Source organism: Centrocercus urophasianus, unplaced genomic scaffold, assembly GCF_019232065.1.
Source record: "Centrocercus urophasianus isolate 14NV4802_14NV808 unplaced genomic scaffold, USGS_Curo_1.0 seq_10, whole genome shotgun sequence".
NCBI lineage: Eukaryota > Metazoa > Chordata > Aves > Galliformes > Phasianidae > Centrocercus > Centrocercus urophasianus.
In genome coordinates, this window is record NW_024884142.1 from 58,522,897 (window position 1) to 58,543,013 (window position 20,117).

At 41.4% G+C, this 20,117-nt stretch overlaps 1 protein-coding gene across 1 annotated transcript in view; it reads left to right on the top strand.

The window, feature by feature from the left end:
* The window catches only part of FNDC1 (fibronectin type III domain containing 1), a 65,392-nt gene that overhangs the window by 22,254 nt on the left and 23,021 nt on the right, over nt 1–20,117 (top strand). Inside the window, exons 2-11 of the mRNA XM_042823782.1 lie at nt 2,555–2,758; nt 4,560–4,658; nt 5,781–5,895; nt 6,211–6,398; nt 6,685–6,792; nt 8,801–8,989; nt 9,769–11,574; nt 12,307–12,422; nt 14,230–14,341; nt 16,591–16,962. Of these exons, the coding sequence (XP_042679716.1) occupies nt 2,555–2,758; nt 4,560–4,658; nt 5,781–5,895; nt 6,211–6,398; nt 6,685–6,792; nt 8,801–8,989; nt 9,769–11,574; nt 12,307–12,422; nt 14,230–14,341; nt 16,591–16,962 (3,309 nt within the window). The remainder of the gene's footprint in view (nt 1–2,554; nt 2,759–4,559; nt 4,659–5,780; nt 5,896–6,210; nt 6,399–6,684; nt 6,793–8,800; nt 8,990–9,768; nt 11,575–12,306; nt 12,423–14,229; nt 14,342–16,590; nt 16,963–20,117) is intronic.

The following is a 20,117-nucleotide window of genomic DNA, read 5'->3' on the forward strand; positions in this document are numbered from 1 at the left end:
AAAAATAGAAGCAATGGGCAATAAATGTTGTGCTACAATGAGGAAAATAACTGAACCCTTAGGAAGCACTGGTTTTAAAACCTCAGCTGATCTCCTTCACTCAGCATCAGTGCCGGTAAAATTCTCTTTGCTTAAAGCCACATTTGTTTTAAATTGAATTCTTGCCATATGGCTTTCTGGCTAGGCTAGTTTATTTTGAATCCTTTGTCACTTACAGTTCTCTGTTTTAATTCCAGTTGGAAGCCATGGCTTTTGACTGGTGAAGCAGAGCTGATGCACTGCAGTGTTGCTTCCTGCTCTCCACACCAGCAGGCTCTCAGTTCTCAGCAGTGTACAGGACTGCTGAGAAGAAGCCTGGGCTTTTATTACTGCCTTCTGGCCAGAGCTGGACAGCCACAATGGTTGTCCAATGGGGCCCAGCTCATGGAATCATAGAATGACTTAGGTTGGAAGGGACCTTAAAGATCATTATGCTCCAACTGCCTGCCATGGACAGGGCTGTGACCTACCAGATCAGGCTGTCCAGGGTCCCATCCAGCCTGGGCTTGAATACCTCCAAGGATGGGGCTCAGGAGGGATGCTGAGATGTGAAGAGGTTATGGCTGCCAGCTGCACGTGGGCTGCTAGTAGAAGCTGTGAGAGTGGGGCTTGCCTGGTCTGGCCAAGAGGAAGGTGGAGGATATCCCACAGCAGCCAGCCACTGCTTGAACCAGGACTACAAGAAAGCTGCTGTTTGGTGCTATTAGGCTGTGTGAGCAGCCACAAGTTGCAGTTCGAGTGGGACATTTGGGAAAACTTTCCCTCTAGGCAGCTGATGCAGCTCAGGAGTGGGCCCAAAGGGAGACTGTGAACTCTGTCCATGGGGTTTTGAAGACTGAGCTGGCCTTGCTCATTGTTGAAGGTGGTCTGGCTCCTGTCAGACAGGCCACCTCTAGGGCTTCCTTCCAACTTGGATTTTGCTGTCTTTTGTTTCTCCACGGTGATGCTGTGATTGAAGATCTCTGCCTGCATGATCCATGACTGGTGAGCTTACGAAATCTGTGCCCAACAACTGCTCAGGAGAGCAAGAAGAATAAACTCTGTGGGACCAGGTGTTTAACAGCATGTGTGGCTGAACATTCCTTGAAAAGTGACTGGGTAGCCTCATGAAAGCAGTTATCTTTATTGTACTGATTTAATTGGCTGATTAATCTGGGTTTATAGCTGCTTCATTTTGTTGGACTGGTGAGAAGCGGCTACCAGGGAGGCACAGTTAAGACTGTGTGTTTAAAATGATGATCTTGTCTTTCTGTAGGTGAAATAAAAGTTTCAGCAAAGTTTACTGTGCTGAGTTGCTGCCCAGTTTTTCAGTGCAATGGCATAGATCTCTGGGAGTGTGCTGTTCTCTGCATGTGTTGTATACCTGTTTAGCACTGAAATCTTGCATTTCTCAGAGATTTCAAAGACAGCTCTGCAAACAGCTTTGGGAGTAACTGTGGTCCTTTCCGAAGAATAAATTAATAGAATAAAAGTTTATTGGTAGATTGTGAGAAGTTGAAACGTTGTCAGCAGATCAGGACCCAGTGAAAAGCTTGGTTATAGATGTGTCACTGAGCAGGAACATCGCAAAGAATCTGCTTTTAGTGTATGTGGGGACATGGGGGCATTGATACACAATTCAGGTAACATAACTGGAAATAAGTAGGAGCTCCCAAGCTGGTGCAGGAAAGAGAATTTCATTGCTGCTCTGGCAGGGGGTACTTCAGTGCACTGATGTCTGCCCAGCTCTCTTCAACTGGCTGCTGGTACAGTCCCAGGCTCTCCTTCTGACATTTCTGTAGTTACAGTAGCTGGCTTAGCCTATGGGTGAGAGGGTTTTAGTACAAGCAAACTAGCTGTTTGAGGAATCCTTGCCTTATAGCTTCTTAAAAGAGCACTGCTAACTTGCCAAATGGTTTGCATGAAGTACCTGTTACAGTACAGAATGCTCAAGTGTCATGTAGTGGGAGTTTGTGAAGTCAAGTGGAGGCATTTGTAGAACAGACCTGTTAAATGCAAGGCTGTCAGTGAGCAGAACCATTAGGGAAGGATTTAGGAGAAGAGAACCTGCTTTTAATGTAGATTGCTTTCTAAAAGTTTAAAAATAGTGAAATTGCTCTGTGCTTCATTTTACACTGACCTTTAGCACTTGCCAGAAAAATAATGTTCTTGTGTGCCTGAACTATGGAAAGGGGATTTATAAAAAATGGGGAAAGATTAAACAGGAAAGCTGCAAGACAATCCTGGTTTCTGGCAGCAGTTCTTGTACTACAGTGTGTTTTCACTTTGGGTGTGCTGTACCACTCTGTCTGAAGTGCCTGAGAAAAGACATTGTGGAGTATTGTCTATCCTGCTAGGAAAGCTTCTTTCTGCGTTTGGGTTTTAGAGCAAAACTAAAAAACTATAAAATTATATTCTTTGTTCTGATGTTATTTAATATGTGTGGCTTCCAACAGATGTATATGGGCTGCTATATATGTCATATGCTTTATAATAACTGTGGTGATGTTTGTGTGTGTTTGCTTACTTTCTGAAGAGAAGGACATGCCAAGCAGACCCCTGAGAGCTCGTGCCCAGTCTCCAGATGGCAGGTTTTCTTTTCGGTGGAGGCCACCTTATGGAGCAGGCTTCAGGGGTCCACGCAGCAGATCGCAGATCCGTGGGTATGGAGAGAGCAGCCGAAGGATGAGCTACGCTCCGCTGCCACAAGAACGGCAAAACCAGGAAGCAAGAAAACTTGGTAAGCCAGATTTTTATGATACCATCTGGGGGAGAACTGCTGCCAGACTGCCCTTGGCAGTGACCCCATCAATTCGTTCTGTCTTTGGTTTCTCTTGCTGTATCCGACAAGGCTTTTCTCCTGGCAAAAAGCAATCTTTTGTAATTGCCTGTTGCTGCTACGTGGCTGTAGATGATGTTATTGTAGCCATCAGAATTATTTCCTCTTATAAATGAAAATGTTTGCTGTGTGTTTGGTGTTACATGAAAATGTGATTACCAAGCTGGAAAGCATAGTAAAACATATTAAAAAGAGGCCATGTGTAAGCTACCTGTGTGAATAGGAGAGGAAGGGCAGAGAAGAAGAGGCATAGCTCAGAGTCTCCTCACATGGTGGGGGGGCACCTCTCAAATCCACTGTTTCTTCTTCTCTTCTTAAAAATTGTCCCTGCATTATTTCAGACCAGTGGATAAAAAACACTCACATGTTACCATGTTACCCTCATATGCCCATGTTCTCAGTAATTTCTTAGGGAGGTTCTGGCCACTATCGTTGTATGTGTCAGATTGGCCTCGGCTGTGCTTCCTGTCCTGTCCTGCCATACTGTGATGATTTGCATTCCTTCATTAGATCTCATGCTCTTGACCTAAAGGACTTCCAGCTAGCTGTAACAATGGCGTTTGCAGCAATCTTGTTTCTCTATAGGCAGAGCATCTCTTTTTGGGTTGTGTCATTCTCCTCTTACCCGTCTTTGTCCTGTAAGCTCTCTACCTTGAGTGGGCTCAAGGTCTGCATTCATGGCTCTCACTTTAACCTTCTTCTTGGAAGTTTTAGCTGCTCTTTACTGCTTGGATGCATTTGCTTAAGGTTAAAATTCTTAGTCTTTCCTGTATATTGGAAGCCTGTCCCACAGACAGTTTGGTCTTGGATTACAAGACTGGTGATGGTTCAGAAATCACACATGACTGCCAGAATTCCTGGCGTTGTAATCTAAATATCTATTTCCTCTTTTATTTTGTTGGCTTAGTACAAAAAGAACATATTTATCTTGGTTTATCCAAGGAGAGAGAACTTCTAGGTCACCTTTATCAGTTATTCCAGGGTTTCACAGCCTTTCCTAGCTGAGATCTCTGAATTATTCTCATCCCTTCTCTTCGCTTTTCATCTTTCTGCCAAGACCAGCTCTGGAAAGAGACTCACTGTAGCTGGAAGTTCTTCCACATCTGTGCAAATGTTGTGTTGGCAATCCAGTTCTCTTCTGGTCTGAGTTTCTCTGTAGTGCTTGGCTGCTGTGTTTGCCGCTCCTGCTTCTGTTTCTTACGCTTTCATCCTTACTCTAAGTTTCTTCAGGCTGAGGTTGTCTCTAGGTGTTATGTATTGTGGGTTTATGTTTTATCTTTTTTTTTTGGTTGTGATTTTAGAGGGAATTTGGTATCATAGTGCATATTGATGAGAAATTCTATGTAACGTGGTTTTAATCATCTTCTTTTCATTCTTTTATATTACAGTTTTTTCAAGATGGAGAACAAATGTTTTTTAAATAATCAAATTCTCAGGAGAGGAACTCAAGGCTAGAGCATAGAAATCTTGTAATGTGTTTTTTTCATGTTAATAATTTGCTTTCCTGCTTCTAGTACCAACTTTATTGTTCTTACCATATGCATTCTGAAACTTATGAAATAAATTATATGAATCCAAATAAATTACGTATCCTTTCGTATCTTAAAAAAGAATAAAATGGATTTTTGCCTGTAAAGTGTTTGTTGTTTTTTTTTACAATTACAAGTTTACAGAAAAATCTGTTTTTCCCTCCCATGTACAGCCTCTGAATCAGTTCATGTGGTTTCTTTGCCATCACGGAGTACCCAAGGACGCAGTCAACCTGTCTATAGGTCATCTTTAACTAAAAGGAAAGTCATAGGTATGTTTCTTTCACATCAACTGTCAATTCCTGGAGACTTTTGAATTGTGACAGCTTTGTGTTTCTTGACTGCAAATGCTAGAGATAGGTTTCTCTATGTGGGTTAAAGTGCTTGGTGGTTGTCTTTGCTTCTGTGTCTCAAGCAGTATTAATAAAAAAACAGAATCTCATAATATGGTTGAGTTTTTGCTTTTTTTCTTCTTTATTTTTTAATCTCCTCTGCTGTAGCTATTGGCAAACATTATGAACTGCAATAACCCCATGAGAAGGCTTGATTAAATGGAAGCCAGCACCTCCACAACTAGATGCCTTCTTGTCACACCTCTGCCCTGTTTTCTGCAGGGTTGATTTCCAGTCAGCCCAGACAGCAAAGTCATAGGAAAGTGTTCACTTTCCTTTGGAGGGAAAGTGTTACATATACTGTAGATGGGATCAAAAAGGATGAGTGAATTTCTGAGTCATCTCCTTGCCTATGCCACCTTCTTGCTCCCTCGCATTATGATTAGAACTGTGTAGTGTGGATGGATTTGTTTCAAGTATTTTGATGGTGATAGAAAATGCCTTTGTCAGAACTGGGAGCTATGTCTTATTAAAATCCCATCTTCTCTATGGAGGTGTTGCCATCCACTACTCATGCTTACTTTCACTTTTCACATGCTCCCATTGCAAGCAACCACTTTCAGGACAAAGGCAGAGATTTCCACTTCTGTGGCTTGTTTATGAGACACTGCTATCATGAGAGGTAATGAAAAATGTGTGTTCTTTGTGGATAGGTCCTCTAATTCACTTTTCAGTAGTAGATAAGAACTCTTTACCAGTGTGCAGGAGAGTTTGTTTACAATGGAAAATCTTGTATTATCTACATTAATAGCCCATTTGAAAGAAGTGTGCTTTGCAGCTGCTTGCTTGAGCAAAATATTAAAGGACTACAGAATATATGAGTACTCAAGTCCTGTAAGCAAATGCATGTGCTTTTCCACTACTACTGTCTTTGCTATGCATCCATGCTGTCTGCCTATTATAGCATGAACTACTAGGGTTTTTGTTTTGTTTTGTTTTGTTTTTTAAATGGGATCTCCACTATTCTTATTATTGATGTGCCATTTTATTTTCTCATTTCAGAGGAGGAAGAGGTGGAGGTGGTGCAGGACATAACTGTTCGAGTGATGTCCTCTCAGTCTGTGCTCGTTGCTTGGACGGACCAACAGTATGAAAAGCAGAAGGTTGCAGCAAATAGGTAGTTAGCCCATGTGTCTTTGTCTGAATAGACACTGGAGGTGAAATGCTGACAGTGCAGTAATGATTAGTTCTGCATTTATTTAATAACAGTTGGTAACGTGAGCAGTTTCACTTAGGGCACAGGAATGTGCACGTCTCTGTGACAGTGGCTGGTAGGAGGTGCTTCACCATCTGGAGGTAAAAGTAAGCAGAGAAACCACAGTGGGATGGGGACTAGGCAGCAACATGGGGCTGGGACCTCGGGGGCTGTTGCTTTCACTCTGCTAATGTGCTTTGTGTTTGAACTTTTGTTTCCTTGTGTGTCTAATCCCAGACAGTACAATGTTCGTTATCGAGAAAAGGGAGAATCAGCAAGGTGGGATTACAAGCAGGTGTCCAACCGGCGGGCGCTGGTGGAGAACTTGGCACCAGACACCATGTATGAGTTTGCTGTCCAAATCTTGGAGGGAGAAAAGGAAGGCAAATGGAGTGTGTCTGTCTTCCAGCGAACCCCAGAGGCGGGTATGTATGGAGAAGAACTAGTGCTGCTGCAGTGAGAGAGGGTTGGGAGAGGTGATTTGGGTATATTAGAAGAACAGCACTGCAGCTTGGACTTGCCTCTTCCTTTGGATGCATCAGCCTGACAGAGATGTAATAGGGGCATGCATGGACCTGAGCTCTGTATGTACTTTGTGTTTGTCTTTGAAATGACCATATAGCCATTTCTGCCACGAGGAGAAGCAAAAAGCAAGTGCCACGTAGCTCATGCTTTCTTAATTGCCTTTTCTATTGTTTGTCTGTTTCACAGCTCCTACAAGTGCACCTGAAAATTTAGATGTTTGGCCCTTGAAGGGTAAACCAACTTCTGTAGCAGCATCCTGGGATGCTCTCCCAGAGAGTGAAGGAAAAGTCAAAGGTAAGTCATCATTCTCAGTCTGTAACTCTGAATTGGATCTGGTCTTCTCAAAAGCAGATTGCCACTACGCAGCAAGCTGAAACTGCTGACTCTGCTGGGACTTCTTTAGATGTTAGTGGCTCACACCCAAGCAAGATTTCCTTGTTTCCAGCCCAGATTTTCTACTGCACTGCTGGGAAGTCATCACCTTGTTCCGAGGATATCACAGAGCTTCCTGAGATGTCACACATGCATACTTACCTCTTCTTCATCATTAAGCAGGTTGAAATGGAGCTCAGGAAGGGTTTTTCCCAAAGGATTTGTAATTGGATTGTTAGGCAAAACAAACAAACAAAAAACCTAAGGAAGTGTTGAGTGGCTGCCAAGAATGTGAGTGAGTTTGTACTGTGTTTTATTTGTAGATTACTGTGGAAGGAAAGCCTCTGCTTATAAAGCAAGCACAAATAGAGATTTCAACAGATTTCACACATAAGGCTTGTGCAGTGTAGCAGTGTCATACGTGGGTGGAAAGCTCATTTGTCAGTGAGTGGCCATTAACTTGCATGGGATGTTTAAAAAAAAAAAAAAGCTTTCTTGGATTTTTTTTCCCCTTTTTCCCTCCAAAAAGAAATAGGCAGGATTTTTGGATTCTCTCATTCCCACTGATTGATGGGATTGTGTTCTCCAGTTACACAGGTTTCTGGAAGTGCCTTATCAGAGCTGTAGCATCTCAGGATTTAAAAAGTCCCAGTCCTGGAGGGAAGTGTGCTATGTCCCTGTAAAAGATTTGCTGTATGCGTTCTTCATTCTTCCAGGCAATGCTGGAATTCTTTCCTCTTTGAACTCAGGAGTTTTGCCAATTACTTCAATAGAACTGCAATTCTGACTAAGAATTATTATTTTAAAAATATGGTCATGCAGGGACATTATCTGAAATTTAAAATCTGCTTGTAATTTTGAGCAGTCTATAACCCTTCTTTCATATTTGGCTGCTGATCTTTAGACAGTTCATCTAGATGAACTGTTTTAAAGATACCTGTGGACTGAACACTTATATGCACTTAGTGTATCATTACATTTTGCTTGGCTATGAAGTGTTACATGAAGTGTTACACTATGAAGTGTTATTTAAACTAAATAAACAGCATACATAATATATACACTGGCTAAGTGAAATCACTGAATTAGCACTTCTTAGTCATGTTGATAGCATGTGATAATCCGGGATTTTTGTCTTTCTGTCCTTTTGTTTTGCAGTCTTTCCCTTTTATGTGTTTATACCACATATTAAAGAACTGCCCTCTGGTAGCCATTTGAAAGCTACCAGAGTAACACCAGTTTTTTGTAATTAAAACATCTCCTCTGCATTCTAAAACAAACAAAATCTAATTCAAAGTTCATAATACCTTCTAATACCATGTGGTGTTTGTTTTGTCTAAGCAGCAAATGCGTTTCCATATTCATGACTTTTTTTTTTGTTTTGATGACATGTACTTGGATTATTTCTTAATGCACTGAATACAATCTCATTTTTAGAAAAAAAAATGATTTCCATGTTCTTAGTAGTGTTAGAGTTTTAGAGTTTTTCACTCATTCATTTGGAATTTATTCTCAGAATCCTGTTTCGGCCTCTTATAGAGGCTTCAAAAAACAAGGAAATCTACATGTGGCTAAGCTCCTCTTCATGCCCACAGTTATCCCTTCCTACAGACAACTAGCAGGGTGCATGTGTACCACTGTAATCCTAATTTGAAAGACGAGAACAAGACAAATTTCTTAAATCGTCTCAGTCATTAGATCATTGAAATGATTTGTTTTTATCTTTCTATAAAGATGAACAAATATTTATTTAACTTACCGATCTGTAGATATATCATTTCTTTGTACTCCAGCTGTTGACTCGACGTGCATTGCTAGTGTATTAATTTTAGTAATGCACGTTCTAATTCATCCTACCCATACAGTCTGTCCGCTGGAAACAGGACTGTTTTCAGTTTCCTCCTTCCAACCGTCTGCCAAATCATTTCAGAATACATTCTTTCATACGCCCCTGCTCTCAAGCCTTTTGGAGCAAAGTCCATCACCTACTCTGGAGCTACAACATCAGCCATAATAGATGGTCTGCAGGCTGGGGAGCGCTATATTTTCAAAATTCGTGCAGCAAACAGGAGGGGACCCGGTCCTCAGTCTAAAGCCTTCAGTGTCGCCATCCCAGCAGGTAAGCAGCAAGCCAGTCACTAATTGCTTAGTCTGTCTATTCTTGCCTAGGTTCCAGTTACATTCATTCTCTGACTTTTCTGAGCTTCTCCTGTGCTTCCTCTATCTAACCTGGGGGATTTTACTTCTTCAACACTGTTTCTGCTAGCTCTTTTCATCATTATATTGTCCAACAGATGTTTCTAGGTAAGCAGATAAGCTTATAGTAGATAAGCATATAAATAAGCATTCATTGCTCTACCACATGTAATATTATGAACATTGTAATACTTTAAATAAAGGCACATCATACTTTATTTCCTGGTATGCTGCATGAATATATGTGCTTTTGTTACGCAAAGGCCAAATAAAACCATACTTGGTTCTTCGGTTGCACTATTCTTGACAACTCCTGCTCTTTAAAGTCAGCTAAATTGGCCTACTTTCATACAACTCTGTGTTTGCCTCCTTACCAAAGAGGTGCTGTTGTGGGATTTTGCTGAATCCTAAATTAAAAATGTGTCCTTTCTCAGACAGAACAGTGCAGCATGCTGTCATAAACGTGACTAAGTTCTGCTAAAGATCTGGTTCTGCTGACCGAATGTTGCAAGCCCCACTTTTCGATATTTGATTTTAATTGCTTGAAGTTTTACTCAAGTTACCAAAAAATCCACATAAGTGGATTAGCACAGAAATAAATACTGTCTCATGTTCTCCTAAGTAGTCTTGTTCTTGCTACCTGACTGGTTTCTCTTGTATTTTGTTCTGCTATTGTTATGAATAAACACTTTTTTTTTTCAGCTCCTAATGAGGATTCAGTTGCTCAGCAACAAAGAAAGATTCAAGACAATTCAGGGGTTAAAAAACCTGTGAATGCTGGTTCATCTTCTTCTCAAAGTTCCTCTGTTTCTTCACAAGTGCAGATGTCACTTTCCTCTAAGCAGTCATCTGTTCATTCACCTGGTGTTGGTGATAAAAACAGTCTTCTTTCTGAATATAAGAATAAAGTCTTGACTCGAGGAGGTGTTCCAAGTAAATCTCAGTTACCCTCCAGAAGGACAGGAGAGCTGGAACTTGATCTCCAGTCTACTGAAGTGACAGAGGATCATAATTCATCTGAAGAAGCTCCAGTGACACTGCCAAAAGCCCAGGATCACAGGAGGACTGTTAGACCCCTGTCTTCTAGTCGGACAATCCACCCTGTTCTTGCCTCAGGGAGGACCCCTGTTCGAACCCACACACCAGAGGCATCACGGCAGACTAGCGCAGAGAAACGTGAGCCATCAGCATTGTCACCATCCTCAGCACAACGCTCTTCTGCCTTATCTGTTCCTACGTACTCAGATAACGAAACAAAGCAACTGAGGCAAAGTAATACTAATGTGCCTTCTCCTAAAGCCTCTTCCCATTCTCTGCCAGCTAAAAATAACGATCTCTCTGGCAATGTGGAAGAAAAGCCAAATCCCTTGCTGGTGAAAGTGCCTTCTAAAACTTCAGAGCCTGGACTCAGGGGTTTGCCATCAAATCGGCAGTCTGTTGTAACTCATGAGGTGGACCCAAGCCATCCAAGTGTATCTTTGCCTAAAAAGACATTCTCTTCTCATCTTCCATTACAAAAGACCCAGAAGACCTCCCGTTCGGAACCTGTGCAGAAGGTACAAACCAGTCCTTCCTTACTGCATTCCAGGGGCAGGCGGCTACCATCTCCTGTCTCATCCCAGAGTAATGAGGAATTGCAGGAAGATAATGATGAGGATGTAACAGAAGACAGTGACAGAGCCAGCAGTCGCTCTGTGTTTCCTAAGGAAGTGTCCACTTCTAGGGGATTACCTACATCTTTCTCTCAGGGAAGCTCAAGTTTGTCTCTATCAAAGCAACAGCAGCCAGGTTCTCAGGTACCTTCCCACAAATCAAAACTTAATCAGCCAGACTCTAGTTCTGCCAGCGATAAAGCAAAAGACAACCAGTATAATTCAAAGTTATCATCCTCTTCTTCAAGACAAACTCGTCCCTCATTATCTAGTCAATCAAGGGCTGCTACAAGAATAGTGTCCCATACAGAGAAAAAATATGACCTGTTACCATCTAAACTGTCCCAAACTGAACTTCCTCGAAAAGTTCCTTCCTTTTCCTCTTCTAAATCTCGTCAGTCCGTTTCTGATGAAGAGGATGATTATAACAGTGAGTATGATCAGAATGAGATGGAAGAGAAACCTACATCTTTGGCGGCAAAGTGGTCCCCTTCTCTTTCTAGAGGTAATAAAAACACATATGACACTGCTAGCAATAAGAGGAAATCTATGGACACTCTTCTACCTCACAAACTAGGATCCGAAGAGGAAGAGAAGGAAGAAACTCCAACATTAAAAATATCTTCTCCTGAATCTCCAGGCAGCTCTGCTATGGCGTCACGAATTATTCATTCCTCTAACAAACATACCCCTTCTAAACCAAGCTTCATCTGGCCACGTTATTCTCAATCTACCACGACACACACTGTTCCTCCAACTGTTTCCTCTTCCACTTTGTCCCCTCGCCAGCGACTACTGAACTCCAGGCTACGGAGCCCTTCCCAGCGGCAGTTTGTTAGACCTCCTTATAGGCAAGGTATCTTGTCTTTGTTCTACTAATGTTACTGAATTGAGGTTTTCATAAGTTCAGCAATCCTTGAAAAGTTCTCTGTCAGAATGCAAACTCAGTTGTTTAGTACAACATTCTACTTTTTTATTTAGGATGTTCTCAGGGAGCCCAGTTTTTGAGGACACTGTCTAATCCATGTGTGCCCTAGGCCTTTGGTCCCAAAGTCTGGTCTGCTCAGGCTCCCATCATCCATAGTGATTTCTGGGTCTTCAGTTTTGTGTAAGGATAGATTAGGAAAGTTGTTCTGTTTAATAAGATTTCTTCTCTCAACACACACCCCAAATGTTTACAAAGTTCAAAAGTGTCTTGATGGCCATGTTTCCACCTCTGCTGCAATGCATGGCAGCCCAAATGGGCAGCTGAATAGAGTTTTGTATGGCTTCTCAGATCCAGCAATGATGTTACACATTGGTTCAGTTGCTTACTTTTTGAATATTGATTACAGATTTTGAGAGGTATCATGAGAAAGTCCTGAATATCTGCATCTGTTAAACAAAGCTGAGGGTTGCTAGTGGGAGTCATCTTAGAACCTTCACCAGTAAAACATTTACACAAGATTTGCATTTAACAGTATATTCTTAAGAGGTTTTGTATTCCTTTGCATTTTAAACTGCATTTTAAACTATGTTATAAACTACCATGCTTTGTAGTATGCACAATTTTCTTCCAAACCACTGTTATTTCCTTCTCTTATTTCAGGTTACAGTGGCCGACCTAACCTTACAACAAAGAATGGAAATGGAAAAATATTAACTGGTAATAATGGAAAACCAAGTGGACAGAGAGTAATCAATGGCCCACAAGGAACAAAGTGGGTAGGGTGACCTCTGCAAATTCGAGATGCTTTGGCCTTTTGTTTTACTTACTTTTTCTTTGAGAATAGAGGAGAAACAGTGCCCCTAGTCAAAGAAGCTGTAAAATTAGGTGGTTTAATGATGTAATTCCACTTTTTTGTTTAAATCTAAATACTCCATTTCATTATTCAAACATTTCAAACATTTGATTTAAAACTTTGAATGCTTAACTGCATCAGTACTCCCATTAACTTAGCAAAACTTTTTTGTCATGGTCAGTGGAACTTATGCTCCCCAGTGACTCAGGAAGCTGCTGCACAGTGTGAATGGAAATTGTCCAGAGCAGTTCCCATGAAAGATGAGCTCTGTGATGATGCTACTTCCAGATGCATCTCCAGAGAGAGGCTCTTGAACAAGACTGTCAACATGAGAAGTTGCTCCATAAATGGCATGTTGCTCTAAAACCAAATATGTCACAGTAGGTTTTATGGGGTGACAGGCCTCAAAATGATACTTTTGAGTGTTTTGTGTTTCAGTCTAATTTCTAGTGATCTCACACACTATTAATAGCAAGTCCTACTAGGTGCCTAAATACTTGACTTTTAAAATCCTTTCCAGTCAGTTTATGACCAACCACTGTAGTGAAGAAAATAATGTTTCATGCATGCTTGTTCAAACACTGGGTAGGGTAAAGCTCTGACCAGCTTCAGTGATGTCAGTAGAGCTGCTCATAGAATAGAACACCACATGATACAAGTAAAAGAAGGGGCATAAAACCAATTATTCTATGGCCATTTCAGTCTTCTTTATTGCAATAGAGGAGCACAGAAAAGTGCATCAGGTAACTCACGTTCAAGGAAGGCGTTTTGAAAAGCCAGTCCAAGATTCTTCAGATAGACTTCAGAAAGCGGGCTAGAAAGGTCCTAGGGAAGCTGTGGGGCATCTGTCCCTGCTGCAGGAGAGGGAGACATTGCTGCAAGTAGAACGTTCTAAACATCTTGTAAAGCAAGAGGACCTGTGTCGTCATCTGTCATCATCTGGGGCCTCAAGGCCTCCAGAGTCTGCCTGACCTCTGCAAATCTCATGATTTACTGTTCCTCCTGCTACAGTCTTTTCTGCAACACCAAATTCAAGCTTTTCTTGCCAACTTGAAAGTGCTGCTCTTGTCCTCTTCCCAGTTCTCGTCAGCTAGCAGCTTTTGTACTTTTGTGCTCTATGCCACAGCATGTAATAACCCAGGTTAAAACAGCACACAATTCAGCTGTTTTGGGTTGAAATAGCAATGAAGACTGGATTTTAATTGAAGTAACCTCTTAAATTCAGTCCAGGCTCTCAGACAGATTTGTTTTATGAGACAGAGGCTTTTCTTCAGTCTCCTACCTCAATTAAAATCTTAGTAACTTTGTTTTTACTGCTACTTCAATCTAAATTAACTAGTTTAATATTTTTCTTTTTTTGATTAGCAGATGTACTTTTAAATACTGTCTTTAAAAGGACTTGGTGTCATACTCAAATAAGCGTTACATGAATCCACCTTAGGAGTAGTGCAGCCCAAAAAACTCAGTGCAGCAAGTCAAGGGAGTAGCTCCTGTACATGCCCACATTATAGAGGCCAATATGAATATGGTTTTTATGCAACATTGAAGCCTTGCTCCTGGGGATTTGCCTTCTTCAGCAGTAATTTATCAGTGATTCCTATACTCACTTTTAAAAGTCTGTCTGGAGGTGTTGTACCTATTTTTCATCACACTTACCATCAGAATTTCCCCAGGATTTCTTTTTACATTCTCTCACACTAGCTAAATTTGAGTCCATCTATTGCTTTTAGATTGTAGATCTTGACCGAGGACTAGTGTTAAATGTTGAAGGAAAGTACCTCCAAGATTCCCAAGGCAATCCACTTCGAGTGAAATTAGGAGGGGACGGACGTACAATTGTTGGTAAGTTGCTTCCATTTTACAGAAAAAAATCTGAAGTTTTTTTGCACATGGTACAAATCTTTGAGCTGTTTGGTGCTCCAAGCATTCTTAGGTCCTGCACAAGCCATTTAGGATTACTATACTTCAGGTCACCATCAGACAGTCACAGAATCACAGAATGGCCAGGGTTGGAAGGGACCTCAAGGATCATGAATCTCCTACCCCCCTGCCACATGCAGGGCCACCAACCTCCCCATTTAATAATAGACCAGGCTACCCAGGGTCCCATCCAATCTGGCCTTGAACACCTCCAGTGACGGCGCATCCACAGCCTCTCTGGGCAGCCTGTTCTGGCACCTCACCACTCTCTCTGTAAAAAACTTCCCCCTGACATCCAACATAAATTTCCCCTCCCTCAACTTAAAACCATTTCCCCTTGTCCTGCAGTTATCAACCCTTTCAAAGAGTTGACTCCCCTCCTGTCTGTAGGCTCCCTTTAGGTACTGAAAGGCTGCAATGAGGTCACCCTGCAGCCTTCTTTTCTCCAGGCTGAACAAGCCCAGCTCCCTCAGCTGTCTTCGTAGGGAAGGTGCTCCAGTCCCCTGATCATCTTTGTGGCTCTCCTCTGGACCCTCTCCAGCAGCTCTCCCCTGGGGGACACCACTCATCACCAGCCTCCACCTGGACATAGAGCCATTGATGATCACCCTGTCTGCAGCCTTTCAACCAATTTCTTGTGCATCCATCAAATCCACCCATCAAATCCACATCCCTCCAATTTGGATGTGGTGGGGGACCATGTCAAAGGCCTTGCTCAAGTCCAGGTAAATGACATTGGTCACCTTTCCCTTGTCCACTGATGCCATCACTCCATCATAGAGGGCCACCAAATTGGTTAAGCGTGACCTTCCTCTGGTGAAGCCGTGCTGGCTGTCATGGATCACATGCCCATTCCTCATGTGATCATGCATGTCATCCAGTACGATCTGTTCCATGATCTTCCCAGGAACAAAGGGGAGACTCACTGGCTTGTACTTCCTGGGGTCCTCCTTGCTCCCTTTCTTGTAAATGGGAGTGATGTGACCATTTCTCCAGTCATCCGGGACCTCACCTGACAGCCACAACTTTTCAAATATGATGGAGAGTGACTCAGCAACCACCTCAGCCAGCTCCTTCAGAACCCTGGGATGCATGCCATCCAGCCCCATAGACTTGTACACATTCAGTCTCATGAGGCAGTCTCAGACCTGCTCTGTCCTCACAGTGGGGGAGGATTTACCACCCCAGTCCCCACCTGGAGGTTTAGGGATGCAGGGCTCATGGACGTGAGAAGTACTGGAATCCTGGCTGCCAGTGAAGACTGAGGCAAAGAACTCACTCAGTACCTCAGCCTTCTCTTCATCCATTGAAGCCAGTTCTCCTTTTACATTTACCAAAGGTGATAACATCGCAAAGGAGGTAACATCACAGGATCTGGGGATGCCTAAGGGCACACTGCAAAGGTTCCTGAGTATGGGGCAGAAAGAATAACCCAAGTCTGTCTCACTTGTATCAGTATTAGAAGGGACTGCAGAAGTGAGCCAGAATAGCGATCGATACTTGTTTATTTCTGTACATAAAAATAATTATTCTTCTACTTGCACAGTGCCAGTCATAGATATGTGATGGTTTTTGTTTGTTTTCTGAAACTGACTACAGATAGCAAAAAACCCTGTGTATGATTTGTGAAAATACTGCTGGCTGAACATCACTCCATCTGAATAGATCTCTTGAATGCAGATTTAGTGCCCGCAGTTGTACTGATGATCGTGAATACTTGCAGTATCTGGGACTTGGCACAAAAGTGGCAGTGACAGCACCTCACTAGCTCATTACAGTCTTTCCTTGTGCATATTTGATAGGGAACAGAATATGGATTCATCCTACTTTTCATCAGTTAAAAGACTGATTTAGATTAAATGTGGGCAAAGTCTGCATATTGTGATTCTGAAAGGAAATCTCCTTCTACTCTTCCCAATAAACCCAATAAACATTCATCAGACAGCTGGTATCACTGAACAGTATTGTGATCTACCTGAGATTCTTATAAACTTTGTAGTGATTTTCTTAGCCATGTGTCTTTTCTAGATAACAACATCCTTTTTGGCCACATTAATTACAGCAGGTTGTAATTGCTTTCAGCGTTCATGTGGTTTTTACTGTTGCTAAGTACCATACTATAAGTCTGCAACAGATAACGCATGAGATATTTTGATTTTGTTCTCTCCTAGATGAAAAGGGTGCCCCAATGGTGAGTCCTGATGGAATACCTTTGTTTGGACACGGCAGATTTAGTAAGCCTGTAGCAAGTGCACAAGATAAACCTATAATAAGCCTTGGAGGGAAACCTCTGATTGGTCTTGAAATGATTAAGAAAACAACCACTCCCTCCACTACAACTACAACAACACTCCCACCAACCACCACAACAACTACTACAACCACCACAACAACTACTACAACTACCACTCCTGAACCGACTACAACTGAACCTCCCACTGAGAAACCACCCCCAACCTGTCCTCCAGGCACCTATGCACAGTATGATGATGAAGGCAACTTACTGTTAGGGTTCGATGGCCTGCCAGAGTGCAATGCAGAAGGTAAATTCTTTTTTTGCTGTTTGGACTTGTTTGGTCATGCTTTTTGTACACCACACTTGCATAAATGTAAAGCAGAAAAGAATCTGCCTCTGAAGATTTTGGTCCTAATGATAAAGTAAGGAGCTGAGATTGGAGAAGCTAGAGAAGGGTTTGCGTATTAAATGGTTTTCCACTAAAATGCTAGCTTGCCTCAAAGCTGAAGTTTATCATGGAAATATGTTGATTTCAGAAAAACACTCATCTTCTTTTGAATCCAGTCTTTTCACGTATGTTCGTGCACATATGCACAAACATAGGCAGTGTTTCTGTTGCTAAAGCAATCACCTAGAATCCAGTCCTCACTCCAAGCCAGGGAAGGACCCAAAAAAGTCTTTCTAGCTTATTTGTTTTGCATTCATTTCTCACAGTAAGTTCTGAAAAGTCTCTTTTGAGCTATAGTGGGATGAATATTCAAAAATTGGGATTTTTGTTACCTCGCCACACCTTAGAGGTAGAGATTTTCAAGCAGAAATGCAGCACAGTATGGATGAACTTGGGGAAAGACAACCTTGGCTCTGCACAGATAATGCAAAGATTTGTACATTAATTTCTTTTACATCTAAAGATAAAAAATGGTGTTGGTAGATGCCATTGTTTCTCTCATGCAGTTAAACAAGCTTAGGATGTTGTGCAAATCAAAAATCCAAGGAAAACAAACATAAATTCAACTGCAGTTGTGGAGTGTTGAGCCTGTTCTTATCAGGTTTTATCCTTTTGTCACCTGAATGTTGCACTGAAAATCAGTTAGCTACTTACTTTATGAAACTAGATCAAGGAGCACCATGGCAGTCCTTGTTCTTTCCACTTATAGGTAGTCCCCAGCTTAGTCTACCCAGGGGCAGCAGAAGCATGGCTGTAACCTAAAGAAAGAGTTTGCAGTCAGACATCTGCCATCTGGAGTAGCTAGTTTCAATGAGTAACTAAGCCCATTTACCTTCTCTTATACACCTATGTCTCTGAAGCCAAAGTAGATTTACTAGTAGGTCATGTAACCATGGCCTGAAGTCTGAACTATCACACTGAAGAGTAAAGAAGATATGGAAAGATATGGCTTCAGCAAATAGTAGTGAGTGTAAAGACAGCAGCTTTGGAAAGGATCTGAGAAGACAGAAAATTTCCTTACTAGTTTCACTGGGTAAGTAATAAGTTAGAGACGTTATTGCCTTGTACAGATGGAATTACAATAACTTATGGTACTAATGTATATCTAATATTTAGCCCCATGGTTGTCTGTGTCATTAAATATTTCTTTGAAGATTTTTGGTTTTCCTTTTGGTACTTTCACTGCTCTCTTATGTATTTATGGAAGTGTTACAAATATTGCTGTACATGGTCAGCCTGGTATTTTGTAAGTTGTCTGAATGGGACTATAATTTTTGGTTGTGTTAGTGTCCCTCCCATTCCTACCACTTGTGCTATTTGATACATGAGGGACCTCTTCTGAGAATATATATTATTTATATATATATATAAGTAAATAATTATATTATATTAAGAACAATAACATTTTGTGAAGCATAGCTAAATCTGAGCAGCTAAATCTGAGAAAAGGCTCCAGAAGCTGAACAACACAAATCATTTTTAGGAGAGGTGTGTGTTGTGGAGCTTTCTTGTGAATTTATGAATGTGTAAAAACATTCTGTTTGGTGTTTCTGTGATTCTGTGTGTTTTGGGGCTTTTATTTTGCCTTCCATCAGGTAGCTTGATGATGCTTTGAACTTTGTTAGAGCCATGAATGAGAAAAAGTATTTTTGTACAGATTGTGTGTTCAGTGAGAATGACTCTCAAAGTCACTCCCAAACTGTCTGGCATTTCAACAGTAAGTCTGCAAATGGATTGAGGTGTACAAGTACAAGATGATATTGGATTTTCATTCCTTATATAACTTGAGCAACCTAACAAGTATGAAAGTTTGTCTGAAGAGTGATTAGGATTTTCTAGCATCTTTTTTCTTTTTTTCCCTTCATCCTGGTGGCCAGCAATTTATGAATGCAGCAAGACAACCTGCCTGTTCACAGAGGAGCTTCCAAGGGAAGAAAGCATGATGATAGTATTTACTTAATTATTGCTGTTTGTTTGTTTAACAAGTGCTGTATCTGTTTCAAGAGAGATAAACAACTACTACTTGAACTATCAAAACATTTCATGCTGTTCTCCATTGAGGGTTTCCAAATCATATTTCTGCTTTGTCTTTCCTTTTAATCTGCATCTGGAACGCGCTCCAGTTCATTTAATGAAATGCTTATTCTTCCAAAGCTTGTTATTTTGTTTCTAAGAGCTTTACTCCTAAACAGCCAGAGTCTGCAAGTGCCAAAAAACGCCGCCACATGTTCTGCTTAAGCTTTGGCAAATTCTCTTACTCTCTGGCAGAATTCTTGCTTAACCCAGCAGAATTTATTATCAACTTTTCACTAGAATCAAAAGTCTTGAACTTTCAGGAAGGGGATTGACCACACTGGAGTGATTTTCCAGTGAAATTAGTTAGTTTTTTTTAGTGATCTCACATGGAATAAAAGTGGAACCTCAACCATTTGCTTTGTGTGATAAAATCAAGTGGTGGTTGAGCAGTCTGCTGTCTTCACAGATGGCAAAAGACCATGGCAAACACAAGATGTAGCCTTACTTGGCACAGGTAGGGTTAAATGAAAAATGCAGCACGGGTGCTTGGAGCAAGCAGGAGAAATGCAGCTGATATATGGGGAGGAAATAATAGTGGCACGTCTTTTGGGTACTACCCCATCCTCTTCATTCCATAGCTAATGCAACAAAACACAGAAAGTGAAGTAGAATAGGCTGCACAGGCACAAAAATAGAAAATAGAATTCAGCATAAATAAATACATTGTATATGAATGAAAGCTCCTTAGCTAATGTGTGTGAATGAGTTGAAATCTACCATACAAAATACTTCAAATTTCTAGCTTATCTGAGTCTCCTGATTACTCTGATGAGGTCAAAGAAGATCTGCAGAATTCCACAGAAAATCTTGCCTGTCAAGGTGGCTTTCAAGTGGCTGATCTTCTGAAGAGTGCAGCCTAAACATACCATTAGAAAATGTCAGAATTGCTATGAAAGTCTGGTGAGATTTAACCAATTTCCTGTGTTTTTGTAGCTTAT